The 14,025-nt window shown below is 45.8% G+C and overlaps 1 protein-coding gene across 4 annotated transcripts in view; it reads left to right on the forward strand.

Moving 5' to 3' along the window:
• Positions 1 to 14,025, forward strand: part of LOC138764447 (phosphatidylinositol 4-phosphate 5-kinase type-1 alpha-like) — an 80,721-nt gene that overhangs the window by 11,927 nt on the left and 54,769 nt on the right. For all 4 annotated transcript variants that reach the window (XR_011358163.1, XM_069940372.1, XM_069940373.1 and 1 more), the window contains exon 2: positions 12,981 to 13,012. Coding sequence is in view for 3 of the 4 variants with exons in the window: in XM_069940372.1 (XP_069796473.1) it covers positions 12,981 to 13,012 (32 nt within the window). In the remaining variant the exon portion in view is untranslated. The remainder of the gene's footprint in view (positions 1 to 12,980; positions 13,013 to 14,025) is intronic.

Raw genomic sequence — 14,025 nt, forward strand, 5'->3', positions numbered from 1 at the left:
GAGCAGGCTCGATGGGCCATTTTTGGCCTACTCCTGTTCCTACTTCCTATGTTCCTATGTAACTGGCCCTGTAGCATTTGGAGTTTAATATTTGAGATATTAACTGCATATATAATTTTTTTTCCAAGTTTAAACAGGACATAATATCCTTTTGCCATTGTGCATGTGTAGGTGATCCATTTAATCAAAAATTGCACGTCTGGACGTCAGTGAAATGCGGCATTGAATCGTCATCTTGGAATGTTCCAAAAAGAGCAATTAAAGGGCTAGGCTCCAATTTTTAAAATGTAATTTATAACAATGTTTGCACCTGTAACGAGTTTTGCGACATGCCCAAGACGATAAATTCTGAATTATTCACTTCACCCCCATGTTGCATTTGGTTTTCCATCTCCATTAAAAATGAGCTTGCCTGCAGAAAGCAGAGAGTTGTGGTGGTGGACTGACAGTATTCTGGCTGGAGGTCGGTGACTAGTAGAGTTCCGAAGGGACCCCTACCCCTGCTCTTTGTGATTTTATTTTAATAAGTGACCTGGACAAAGATGAAGAAGGGATGGGTCAATCAGTTTGCTTTATGATGTGAAGATTGGATGAGTTGAAGGTTGTCGCAGGTCACAAAAGGATAGAGGCAAGATGCAGAGTTGGGCAGAAAAGTGGCAGATGGAGTTAAATGTGAGGTGATGCTTTTTGGAAGGTCAAACCTGAAGGCTGAGTACAGGGTTAAATGGTCGGCTACTTAACAGAGGGACCAAATCCATAGGCCTGTGGAATGCTGATCTTCATAAGTCAATTGGAAAAATGGGGGGGGGGTTCAAGTTTAAGAGACGAGAGATCAAGTTGCAACTGTATAAATCTCTGGTGAGACCCTGCTTAGAATATTGTTTAGTTAGTTCTGGTCACATTATTATAGGAAGGACATTGAAGCTGGGGAGAGGTTGAAGGGGCAGGTAACTTGGATGTTACCTGGATTGGAAAGTGAAGGGAGCAAGATTTTTTTACACAGTTATGGGAGCCTGAAATGCCTTTGCAGGGGTGGTGGGAGAGGATGGAACAATAGACAGGTACCTGGATGAAAGAAGGAAGGGTTTAGTGTTTTTTTTGGTCATTGACACATCATTGAGTGCTGAAGGGCCTGTTCTGTGCTTTTCTATGTTCCATCATTCTGCATGGGAGTGAGAGCCACGTTTGCAACATTCATCAGGGAAAACCTTTTCTCTCTCGGTTGAATCAGTGATTGTCTCCATAGTGCCTTTTTATCTCATCCACAAATAGAAATGTTTTCCTGGCCCAGAAGTTGCAGACTTGCTTTCAGTTACCCCACCCTTCTAGTCATTCTCACTGAAGAGAAAAGACCTCAAGGTTCTTCAGAGTGAAAGACGAAAGTCTGCAGACACCAAGATTGAAGTTAAGAACACAACGCTGGAGAAACTCACCAGGTCAAATGGTGTGCTTTATCTAGCAAAGATAAATATACATAACTAATGTCTCGGGCCTTAGCCCTTCATCGTGGTACGAGCAAAATATAGACAGGCACCTGAATAAAATGGTGAGGGGTGTGTAGGGGGAGGAGCACAGGCAGGAAGTAACAGGTGGGTAGAAGAGGAAGCAGTGGGGGGGGGGGAGCTGGCCGGAGGAAAGGAAGCGGGGAGAGGGAAGATGGAGAACAGGGAGTTGTCTTTCAACTCTCTGATGATTATAAGAATATAAAAGATCGTTGGAAGCAGAATTTATTGTCACGAATGTTCACGAAATTTGTTGAGTTGCGGCAGCTGTAAATGGCGTTTTTATTAAAAAAAACGAGTGCAATAGACAGGAAAGTGAGGTCGTGTCATCGGTTCATTGTTGATTGGCAGAGAGGAAGGGGCAGTCCTTTGATTGTGGTCATCCTATCTCTCCTCTTCACTTTTCTTTCTGATCCCAATATCCATCAATTCACCCCAACACTAAAGTTAGGCTTGTATTCAGCAGCACTCTTGAAATCAAATTGTTCACAAACTGTCAACTCCTTTATCCTAAATCAACGGCCCATCGTTCCAGGGTCTCCACTTGAGGGAAGTGGGGGTGAAGGGAAACAGCTTATTGATATCTTTTGTAGTCTCTCCATTCTTGGTGCTGTCTTGGTCACTTTTTTTCGAATGACCTACTTTTGGAAACCAGGTGGCGTGGTTAGTGCGACACGATTCCCGTGCCAGCGACCCATGTTCAAATGCGGCGCTGTCTGTAAGGAGTTTGTACGTTCTCCCAGCTTCTGCATGGGGTTTCCCCGAGTGCTCTGGTTTCCTCCCACAAAATAACATGTAGGTCAGTTTGGGTGTAATTTGGTGGCACGGGTTTCAATGACCAGAATCAGCTGTAAATAAATTTTTAAAAAATAATTTAAATTTAAAATAACATAGGGGTGTGCAAGATAAGTTTAGTGTTGCCTTTTCTGCTTTGATTTTTGGTGGGAAAAAAATACTTTTTGTTCTGAGAATAAATTGTGTGATGCTCCTGGTTTGATCTGCTGTGTTCCTGAATTATCTCTTGTTGCTTCAGACTTTGGGTCGAAGGGTGAGAGTTTCTCATTGGCACAAGAATGTTTGTTGCTTGAACTCTTCTATTGCTTCGTTGTTGACGTCGGCCGCCGCACCACCCCCCCCAACTCCACTAGTTCATTAGGTTTTTAAATGGACTTGACAAAGAATCAATCCGCAGATTAAAGATACAAAAGTTTTTTTTTCCCCCCCTCACAAGGAGTATCAAAAAAAACCCCGCAGCTTGAAAATGAAAAGCCAGAGAAGTTTAGGAGAGAGCTTGCTGAGCTCAAGACCCAGTGGCTCGAGGAGGCAGTCGGTGGTCCAGCAATGGAATGAATGGAGCCGCACCAGGTACAACGAAGGGTTTGTAAAAGGGATAAATAGTGTAGGAAAATAGTGAGGTAGTGTCTGTGGTTCATTGTCCATTCACGAATCTGACGGCGAAGGGGAAGAAGCTGTCCTTGTGCCTCTATGAGGGCTCGTCCACGTTCCTGCACCTCCTTCCTGAAGTATATCCGCTGGCAATAAACCCTTCTTCGTGATTGACGTGGAGGCTCCAGGACAGATCCTCAGAGCTGTTGATACCCAGGAATTAAGACTGCCTTAGACTGGGATCTAGGCCAGAGAGTGTTTGGAGTGTGCAGAAAAGTTTTTAACTTTCCCTCTGGTTTGTAAATCAGCATTCGTTCAGGTACCTTGCCATTCGGCGGGGCCAATCGTGTCTCTCCATCTGTCACGGTCTCTGACCCTCCGAATTGTAGTAGTTCTCCTTCAGTGAAGGCTCCGTCTTTGAGCTGAGACTGTAGTCGATGTTGAGTTCATGATTATACACGGGGAAAAATACTGGTGGTTTCCCATTGCCTTCTTCAGTTACAATGTCCAATACTGGATGGGTAACCCTGGCCATTAATCAGCAGATTTATCTGCCCAGTGTTTTTAGTTTTTCAACCATAAGTTCCAATTTGTAGAATCCACTTGTGAAAACCATCTGCAAATCCATGGCTTCACGTGATCCCTGATAGGGAGGCCAAGCAGGTACTACTCCTTGCCCAAGAGTGACCTGTTGGTTAACGGACAGGAGCACTTTACATCTCCTTTTGTTGAGCAATTGTGCAGCACTGACACCAAAGCTAAATTTTAGGGAAGGTTTTTGCTTTGGATAAAGGAAGGGAAAGTTTGATGTGGACAGATGGGAGTTGTAGCCGAAGTAAAAGCAACTGAAAAGCTGCAACATGTTGCAGTCAGGGCACACCCTTGTCAATTGGCCTATGTTTATTACCGAATATTTTGAGTCCCTGCTGGCTTGCTGAAATGTTGCTTTTTTTGCTTCGAGGTGACTAACTGAGCATGCCTGAGCAGGAGAGGGAGAGGTAATCACCTGCAAAAATTCCCCACTGCACCCTTGAAGTAATCCTGAGAGTCTGGTGACGCAGTGATTGAAGTAAAAACACAACGCTGGAAGAAACTCAGCAGGTCAGGCAGCGTGCTGTATACAGTAAAGATACATCACCAACGTTTCAGGCCTGAGCCCCTTCAAGAGACAAGCAAAATGTTGGCAGGCGTCTGAACAAAATGGTGAGGGGGAGGAGCACAGGCCCACAGGCAGGAGGTGATCTGCGGGAGGGCACAAGAGAGTGGGGAGGAAATAACTCAGTGAATAGACAGGGGATGGGTGGAGTACTGGAGGAACAGAGACCGAGGGGATGGGGGGAGAACGGGGTGGGCTAGCAGAAACCAGAGAAGTTGATGTTAATGTCATCTCCAGCTGAAACCCGAAAGTCCACCTATTACCTCTTGCCTGTGCTCCACCCCTCGCCCCCCACCATTTTATTCAGACACCTGCCTTCATATCTTGATGAAGAGCTTGGGCCCAAAATGGTTATGTATCTTTGCTGTGCACTGCGTGACCTGCTGAGTTTCTCTAGTGTTTTTACTGAACTCCTCCTGAATTGGCCTTCTTGCTTCATCTGTTTTGTTACAGAATGACAGCTGTGGTTTAGAGGGTGGCCTTGTTGCCTCCTTTTCTAAATGATCAGACTTGGTTCCAAAAGCTTGAGAATAAAGCTTTATCTTTTTTTGAATATCTTATTTATATTTTCATACAAGCTTGTAGCAGTCATATGCAGTGTCCGGCCAACAATGGCAGTTCACATTCAAATATACATACATTCATTTTCTTTATGAATATATATATATATATACAAGCCCGTGTCTCTACCAACATAAAACAAGACGACTCACTCAAACTTCGACCAACAATAAAACTTTTAACACCAGGAAAATAAATAATAAGTAAGGGGCAGGATTGTCGCAGCTCAGTGGGCAGCCTCTGGGCTGATATTCATTCCTGACTTTCCTTGATCGGGATCAGTACAAGGGAGAGGAACCGGAGGTTTCTTGTCTGTTGAACTACAGTCACTGTTGGAATATGGCAATCCAATTGAAATCGGAGCAAAACGCAGCATTGCTCAAAATTTATTTTGATGTTTGGATTTCCCTGTTTCTCTTCAAAATGATGCTTGATGCGAGGTGGCAATGCTGGAAAATGTACAGCCAAGCATGTGGGTGGAAGGAATGAAAGGGCAGACTATCATTTGGATGGGGAGAAAATTGAAAATGCCGAGGGACCTGGGAGTCCTCGTGCAGGATCCCCTAAAGGTGAACTTCCAGGGTAAGTCGATGGTGAAGAAGGCAAATGCTTTGTTGGCGTTCGTTCCCAGAGGAATAGAATGTAAAAGCAGGGATGTAATTTTGAGGCTTTATAAGGCACTGCTGAGGCCTCACTTGGAGCATGGGGTACAGTTTGGGCTCCTTATTTAAGAAAAGATGTGCTGGGATTGGAGAGGGTTCAAGAAGATTGACTAGAATGATTGCTGGAATGAAGGGATTAGCACATGAGGAACGTTTGACGGCTCTTGATCTGTACTCCTTGGAGTTCAGAAGAATGAGGGGGGGAGGAACCTCATAGAAGCATCTTGAATGTTTAAATGCCAAGACAGAGTAGATGTGACAACGTTGTTTCCCATGCTGGAGGAGTCCAGGACAAGAGGGGCACAACTTCAGGATTGAAGGGCGCCCGTTTAAAATAGAGATACGGAGGCAACTTTTTCAGCTAGAAATTCCAGAACTTCTGGAATTTGCTGCCGTGGGCAGCTGTGGTCAGGTCGTTGGGTGTATTTAAAGCAGAGATGCGTATCTGAATGGTCAGGGTATCAAAGGTTATGGGGAGAAGGCAGGGGAGTGGGGCTGAGGGGGAGAATGGATCAGCTCATGATGGAATGGCGGAGAAGACTTGACGGGCCGAATGGCTCCTCCATCTAATGGTCTAGTGAAAAGGCAGGCAGGGTCCTGGTTCTCTCTCTCACTGAAAAATAGTTCCACTGACTATGTAACACTGCCACGGCATGGCCCTGCTCCTCTGCAAAATTGATTTTGAACAAATAATGTTCTTCACAATCATTTTGGGTGGTATTGGGGACATTGTTACCCTTTTCCCAAGATTCCTAATTTGATCAATTAAACTAGATTTCTAGCCCTGCCACGTGATTTGCAGGGTCCGAATTAAAGTCACCAAAAACGTGAATGAACCATTTGTCCGAAGTTGTTAAATTGTGTAAACCTGTCCGAATTTCCTTTGTCATCCTTCAGTAGTGAAATTTGCTGACTCCATTCAGCCTTGCCTGTAACGTTGCTGTCATCCAGGGCGGGCAATTCAGCTGTCCTTTGCAAGCAATTTGGCTCTTCAGGGAAATGGCCAGATTCCATCTTGAGGATCGAAACAATGAACAATAAATATACTCCTTGCCACTGCAATCACAAACCGTGAATGAATTTGATGTGATGATGAAGGATTCGACCACTTTATCCAGTGACCCTCCACAAGCAATGCCTTTGAGTTGTAACTAGTTTGGCTCTAACATCTCGATCTGCGGGTTGTCTGGTCGCACTCTCAATGAGAGGCTTCCAGTGAGAGGATGGTGCTAGTTGGGGACCAGAAATCAGCATTGATCTGAGGAATCAGAATTTATTGTCATGAACGTGTCACAAAATCTGTTCTTTTGCAGCACCGTCACAGTACAAAAAACATTTATATAAACCACTGTACAAAATCAATCAAAATAGTGCAAGGAAAAGCAAATAAGGTGCCTATGGTTCATTGTTCATTCAGGAACCTGATGGTGGAGGGGAAGAAGCTGTCCTTGTGCCGCTGGGTGCTCGTCTTCAGGCTCCTGGACCTTTTCCCTGATAGTAGCAGATTGAAGAGGGCATGACCTGGGTGGTGAGGATCCTTGAGGATAGAGGCTACTTTCTTAAGACACCGCTTCTTGTAATGGAGTGAAGACTGGTTCCTGTGAAGTCGCAACCCTGACAGTAATGCAACCGGTCGGTCAGACTGCTCTCCGCAGTACACCTGTAGAAATTTGCAAGACTCTTTGGTGACGTACCAAATCTCAAACTCCTCACGAGGTATAGCCACTGGCGAGCCTTTTTTGCAATTACATCACATGGAGGCCCCAGGATAGATCTTCAGAGACGTTGACACTTAGGAATTTGATGTTCTTAACCCTTTCCACTGCTGACCCCTTAATGAGGACTGAATCGTATTCTCCTGAAGTCCACTATCAGTTCCTTAGTTTTGTTGACGTTGAGTGCAAGGTGGCAATGCCACCCAACGAGCTGATCTATCTCCCTCCTGTACGCTTCCTCATTGCCGTCTGTGATTCTGCCGACAACCGCGGTGTCATCGGCAGATAGGTAGATAGCATTTGATTTGTGCCTGTCATAGGTGTAGCATGAGTTGAGCAGTGGGCTAAGCACACGTCTTTGAGCTGTGCCTACGTTGATAGTGAGGAGGAGATGTTGTTTCTAAATCATACTGACTGTAGTCTTCCGATGAGGAAGTCAAGGATCCAGTAGCAGGGGAAGGGGGTGGGTGTGCAAAGGCCCAGTGTTGGGAGCTTGTTGACTAGCACTGAGGGAATAATGGTGTTGAAGGCCGAGCTATAGTCGATGAAGAGCGGCTGTATGTATGAGTTGCTGCTTTCTAAATAATCCAGAGTTAAAGGCACCACTGGTGCATTCGTTCAGTGTTGCAGCACAAAGAGAGATTATTCCTTTCAAGACACGTTATGTACGTGTCCATATCTGCATGCAGAAGAGCCGACATCCTGTTTAAACTGAAAAATCATGGGTTCTCTGCAATGCAAGTGCCAGGAATGAATACTCTCTGTTCTCAGTTTGCCCCCTGACCTATCATTCAGAATCAGGTTTATCGTCAAGAATAAGTGCCATGAAATTGGTTGTTTTTTTGCGATGGAGAAATTGCTATAAATCGCATTTCCTTAAATGCACTATTTAAAAATAATTAGTGCAAAAGGAAAAAAAAAGTGAGGTAGTGTCTGTGGTTCACTGTTCACTCCAAAATCTGCTGACAAAGGGGAAGAAGCCGTCCTTTTGCCACTGAGTGTTCCATCTTCAGGCTCTTGGACTTCCTGATGGTAGCAGAGTGAAGAGGGCACAGCCTGGGTGATGAGGGTTCTTGAGGAGAGTGGCTGCTTTCTTAAGACACCGCATCTTGTGGATGTCCTCGATGGAGTGATCAGAATCAGAATTTTCATGAACGTCATGAAATTCGTTGTTTTGTGGCAGCGTCACATTTTTTAAAAATTGTGCAAAAGAAGATAAAGTGAGGCAGTATCTGAGGTTCATTGTCCATTTAGAAATGTGATGGCAGAGGGGAGGAAGCTGTTTTAAAAAAATTTAGACGTACAGCACGGTAACAAGCCATTTCGGCCCATGAGTCTGTGCCGCCCAATTTACACCCCATTAACCCACAACCCCCGGTACGTTTCAAACGATGGAAGGAAACCGGAGCCCCTGAGGAAAACTCGAGCAGATGCAGGGAGAACGTACAAACTCCTTACAGACAGCACAGGATTTGAACTCGGGTCCCAATCGCTGGCGCTGTAAAGGCGTTGCGCTAACTGCTACTCAAACCATGCCCCCTTATACCATTGGGTGTTCACCTCCCGTACCATCTTCCTGATGGTAATGGTGAGAAGAGGGAGGTGAGGGTTCTTGAGGATGGAGGCTACTTTCTTGAGATGCTGCTCTTAAACATGACCTAAACAGAGTGAATGTCTGCAATGGTTCTGGCCAATGTCTTGTTTGTCACTGCTTTCCAGAAGGTAACACAATTTCCTCCCCCTCTCCACCTCAGTTTCTGCATGTCGTGATACTAAGTGGACTTTACATTCCAGCTTTCTATTCTCATTGATCTAGACTGTATTTGGGATGAAGGTTCTGTGTACGTCACCTGGAAACTGCTTGTGTAACGTCTATTCAAACCTGAAGCAATTATCCAGCGCTTGGTATCAGTTCACATTCCTGAATTGCCTTTTGAGGTGTGGAAGTGACTCAGAAAAAAACATACAGAAATCCTGGAGGAACTTGAGCTAGTTTTGTAGTGTCCATAGGAGATAAAGATTTTTTGCTGATGTTTCGGTCCTGGGCCCTTCTTCCAGGAATAAGTAAAGAACAGGAATGCTCAGATTAGAGACGGTGCTGGATGGGGGAGGAGTCCAGATCAACCAAAGGTGTTAATTAGATTTAAGAGGAGAGGTGAGAATTGATTTTGTCTCTGTGAAAGGAGACAGAGGGAAAAGGGGTCTATGAGAGAGAGAGAGAGAGAACTGGGAGAAGGCCAAGGGGGAGGTTTCTTTGGCTTGGCTTCACGGACGAAGATTTATGGAGGGGGTAAATGTCCACGTCATCTGCAGGCTCGTTTGTGGCTGACAAGTCCGATGCGGGACAGGCAGACACGGTTGCAGCGGTTGCAGGGGAAAATTGGTTGGTTGGGGTTGGGTGTTGGGTTTTTCCTCCTTTGCCTTTTGTCAGTGAGGTGGGCTCTGCGGTCTTCTTCAAAGGAGGTTGCTGCCCGCCGAACTGTGATGCGCCAAGATGTACGGTTTGAGGCGATATCAACCCACTGGCGGTGGTCAATGTGGCAGGCACCAAGAGATTTCTTTTGGCAGTCCTTGTACCTCTTCTTTGGTGCACCTCTGTCACGGTGGCAAGGGGGAGGTAGCATTTAATGAAAGCCGGAGAAGTCGATGTTAGGGCCCAGACGCAAGGTGAGGTGGTGTTCCTCCAATTTGCGGGTGGTCTCAGTCTGGCAGTGCATGAGGGATGAGGGAATTGGGCGGGGAATTTAAGTAGGTGGCTTCTAGGAGATCCACGCTATTGCGAGGTGTTCATCAAAGCAGCCCAGAAAGCCAAATGCCCTATTGCAAACCAAAAGGGAGGTTCTTTACTGCCTGAAAGTACCGTACATCAAAACTGCTTGATAAAACAGTGGCAGTGACATCATTTTGGGATACTTTCAACTGCCAATCATACAGCCTTCTATAACTATTGCCCACTTCCCTACCTCCAGCTGCCTCTGCTTGTTTCTCTTTTGTCCCTTCTTCCACCCCTCATCTTTCAGATGCTTCTTTGCCTGCCCCAGTGATTTTTGTCCGTATTCATGGAACATCACAACACAGTACAGGCCCTTCAGCCCATGATGTAGGATGACCCATGTACTCCACAACAATTGTCCCTATCTCACGCCCAGAACCTATTTTTCTTGCATCCGTATGCCTACCGATGAGACTTTTAACGCTCCCTATTGTACCAGCTTCTATCACCCCAATGCAATGCAATCCAGGCACCCACAACTCTGTTTTTAAAAAAAGATTCCTCTCTGACATTTTCCCTAAACTTTCATCCACTTGCCTTAAATGTATGTCTTTGCTCTGTTTGCCCTGGGGGAAAAAGTGCTGGCTGTCCCACCCTATCCAAGCCTAATCTTTATTAGGTCGCCTCTCATCTTTCATTCACTCCGAAGTGAAAACCCAAGCTCTCGACCTTCATAAAACATGTTCTCCAATTCAGGCAGCAGCCTGGTAAATCTCTGAAGAATCCTTCCTGTAATGAGACAACAAAAACTGAAGGCAATATAGGGTGTGCCCCACTTTACGAAGGTAGAGCGTTCCTGAGAAACCGTTCGTAAACTGAAAATTTGTAAAGAGAAGACCCATTGACTCCTATTGGTGGCAATTTTTGTAAAAGTGAAAACCCTTTATAATTTCTTTGTATAAGCGAATTTTCATAATTCGAGTATTTGTAAAGTGGGATTCGCCTGTACTCCAATTGTGGTCGAACCAGAGGTTTATAGGACTGCAACATAACATCATGGTTCTTGAACACAATCCCCCCCCAACTAATCAAGGCCAATATACCATATGTCTTCATGTGAAGAATCTTGGGTGGTGGTTCTCTAATTGATGTACTGTATATAAACAAATTATCTTGGAATGGACCGATGTAGTTTTGCAAAATTGTCAGACAAAAGTGTTTTTCGGTGGGATTGCTGTGAAGCATGGTTGAATGAAAAGACGGTGTGGGGTGTGGCAGACAAGTAAGTATGCACCATGCAATTTGTATTTGTTTGTGACTTGGTCTAGGTTGGGAGAGAAATAGAGATTCTGCTGTTTCCTCGTTTGCCTATCATCAGACCAGCCACGAATGGCGGAACAGGCTTGACGGGTCAGATAGCCAACTCCTGCTCTTGTTTCTTGTGTTCTTTTGTTACAAGCTCGTTTGCGGGTGCTCAGCGTGGCGTGCCAGAATAAAGGCCATTTGATTTATGGGCTGGAACAAAAACTGCACCTGCTGGAATCGGGAGGAACCATGAACTGCAGGAGAAACTCGGCATCCCGGAGTAGAAATAGTCAGCGTGTGGTCTTGGGTTGGACCCTTGCCTTTTTGTGCAGCACGGATAGAGGGTCAGAGGTGACAGAAATAGGACAAGTTGCAAGAGTATGAAAAATGCAAGGATGACAGTCAGGTACAGGAATAGCTAAGAAGGAAATGGACTTGGTGGCATCAGTTTCGGGATACTAGAGTTGGGGGGGGAAAAAAATGTTCGTGCCTTTTGGTTTGAGGCTGACCAGAAGAAATGCACGTGGTGTGTTGTTCCTCAAGTTTACCTTTGGCCTTACAATGGACGAAGCAGAGAACTTCCAATGTCTTATGGGGCAAGGTTAGCAGAGTGAAGGAGGGTGAGAGGTGACTTAATAGAGGCCTACAAGATTCTGAGAGGCATAGATAAAGTTGGACACCTTTTTCTCAGAGTGGGAGTAAATCTGTACAAAGTGAAGGGAGGAAAGTTCAGGGATAGGTTCTTTTAACCTGGAATGCATTTCCAGGGGTAGTTTTTAAGAGACTCTTAGACAGGTACATGGATGAAAGAAAAATAGAGAGTTAAGAGGTAGGGAGGGTTTAAGTTTTTTGGGGGGGGGGGCGTAGGTTCTTGATTAGTCAGGGCATCAATGTTCTGGGGAGAAGGCCGGGCAATGGGACTTAGTGGGAAAATGGATCAGCTCATGATTAAATGGCGGGGCAGACTCCGATGGGCTGAATAGCCCATTTCTGCTCCTGTCTTATGGAGTGTTAGAGCAGGCATCTGGCTTGTGCAATGTGAAGCATGTGCCTGCTTCCCTTGTCTGTGGGTTTGATGGTGAAAGGGGGTTGGAGTGAGTGAGGAGTGGAGCGCTTGTGGGGAGCCGAGGTGGCTGACGTGAATAGATTGCCCACATTGTTGCTCGTTGTGTATCAGGTGATCCTTTGGGGTGTGAGTGATTGGGGAATGAGGAAGCAATTATGGGTTGATGGGTTAATTAGCCATTAAATTATACTGGTTGAATTGGATTGAGTGAGAATCAATTGGAGTAGAGGGTTCAGAGGACGAGAATCAGAATTTATTGTCAGGAAATTCGTTGTTTCATGGCGGCATCACAGGTATAAATAATGCTACGAGTTATTTTAAAAATAAATAAATTATTGCAAAAAAGAAGGGAAAGTGAGTGGGACATGATGGGCTGAATGGCCTACTCTTATCTTATGGTCTCACGGTCTTGTGTATTCACTCAGCAGTAAGGTTGGTTTATGGAGGACACTTTGCCTCTGCTCCTCTCTGGTCTATCCGCCGCCCTGCCCCACCCCAACACTCTCACCATATTTTCCCTGGGTGTTTTGCTGAGTAGGAATTAAGGTTGGTTGTGAAACAACTGGAGACCTGCTTTGCAATGCCCTTTGCTCTAAAGTATCCCTCAGCACTGCTTTTGGAGCTCCTAAGGCAGCCCAAAGTATATATTTGGAACCTTCCTGATACCCGATGACCTCCCGTTTGCAGTTGAGTGGTACATCTCCCTCAGAGCCGCTGACTGCTTTGCCCCTGTTGTGTTAACGGACAACGTCGAACCTTTGTGCAGTTATCATGTTTTTGCATCCCTAACATCATACAGTTGTTGGCTTTGTTTTACAAGGACTTGAAACGAGTTTGCAGTGTTCTGTAAATAATTCCTTGCCATCCAAACAGGTCAAGTATACTGACGTTTTTTTTTCCTTTCTCCGTTGCAGGGTTAACTTCCAGAAGGGCACCATCCACTGAGGTACGTGAATCTGAGGCTGATGTACTGATGTGGGCAGTTGCTGTGTAATGTGAATCTCTTGTGTTGGGTAAAACTCTGTTGTCAGGCTGCAGGTATGATTCAAATCCCCTTTTGAGCTTTGCAGTTTTTTTTAACATACATTCCTGAAAAATAAACAGCGGTGGTCCCAGAGCTGCTGCGACAGTAGCACGCCGCTGGTGCGGACCTGGGGAGAGTGGGGAGCAGAGATACAGCACTCAGCCACAGGGTTTTATTGCCTGGTCCTACTGCCGACAGCTCCACACAGACTTTAAACGGCCCGTTAAAGGATCCAGCGGTGGTTTATTAAAAATCCTGCAGGAGTTACTCCAGGGGGAGCAGAGTACTGGCGCAGGGTACCAGAAAATGCAGAGAACACCCCCCGCCTCTCCCCCCCGCCCCCATAGAGAAGTAGGAGAGATGACCCACAGGATGGTGACCGCAGCGGCAGACCAGCGAGGGGCTCTGCAGTTGGAGAACATACAGGCGGTGGGCTATTGGAAAGGAACCCACTCAGGCCCGTGGGATGCCAGCGACTACAGTCAAAGGACCCACAAGCAGGCTGCGGACTGCTGGAGACTGGCTGAAGGGACGCCAGGTATCAGAGATGGGATGAAAGAGGGTGCCAAGGGCTTCCTCCTTGTGCTAGAGGTTTGGATTTGGAGCTCAGGTTGCCGATGGTTAGGAGTCTGTGTGGCTGCGGGTGCGCTGGAGGCAGATGCTCAGTGACACTGGGTGGGTGGGGGTGGGGTGGGGACATTGTTTTGCTTCTCTTTCTCTGACTGCAAGAGATGCAGGGTGATTTCTGCCGATGGCGAATCTGTCTGCCTTATGACAGACTTAAAGTCAATTTCGTGTACTATTATATGACAATCAAGGAATTTTAAATATTGAAAAATGTGGCTGTCATCCTCGCACAAGGATAATGAGGAGTTGCCTTTGGCTACTCTGTTGGTTTGGCATGGCTGCATTGAACTGGACGGCTGCATTCAGCA

This window comes from Narcine bancroftii, chromosome 5 (assembly GCF_036971445.1).
Source record: "Narcine bancroftii isolate sNarBan1 chromosome 5, sNarBan1.hap1, whole genome shotgun sequence".
NCBI classification, from domain to species: domain Eukaryota; kingdom Metazoa; phylum Chordata; class Chondrichthyes; order Torpediniformes; family Narcinidae; genus Narcine; species Narcine bancroftii.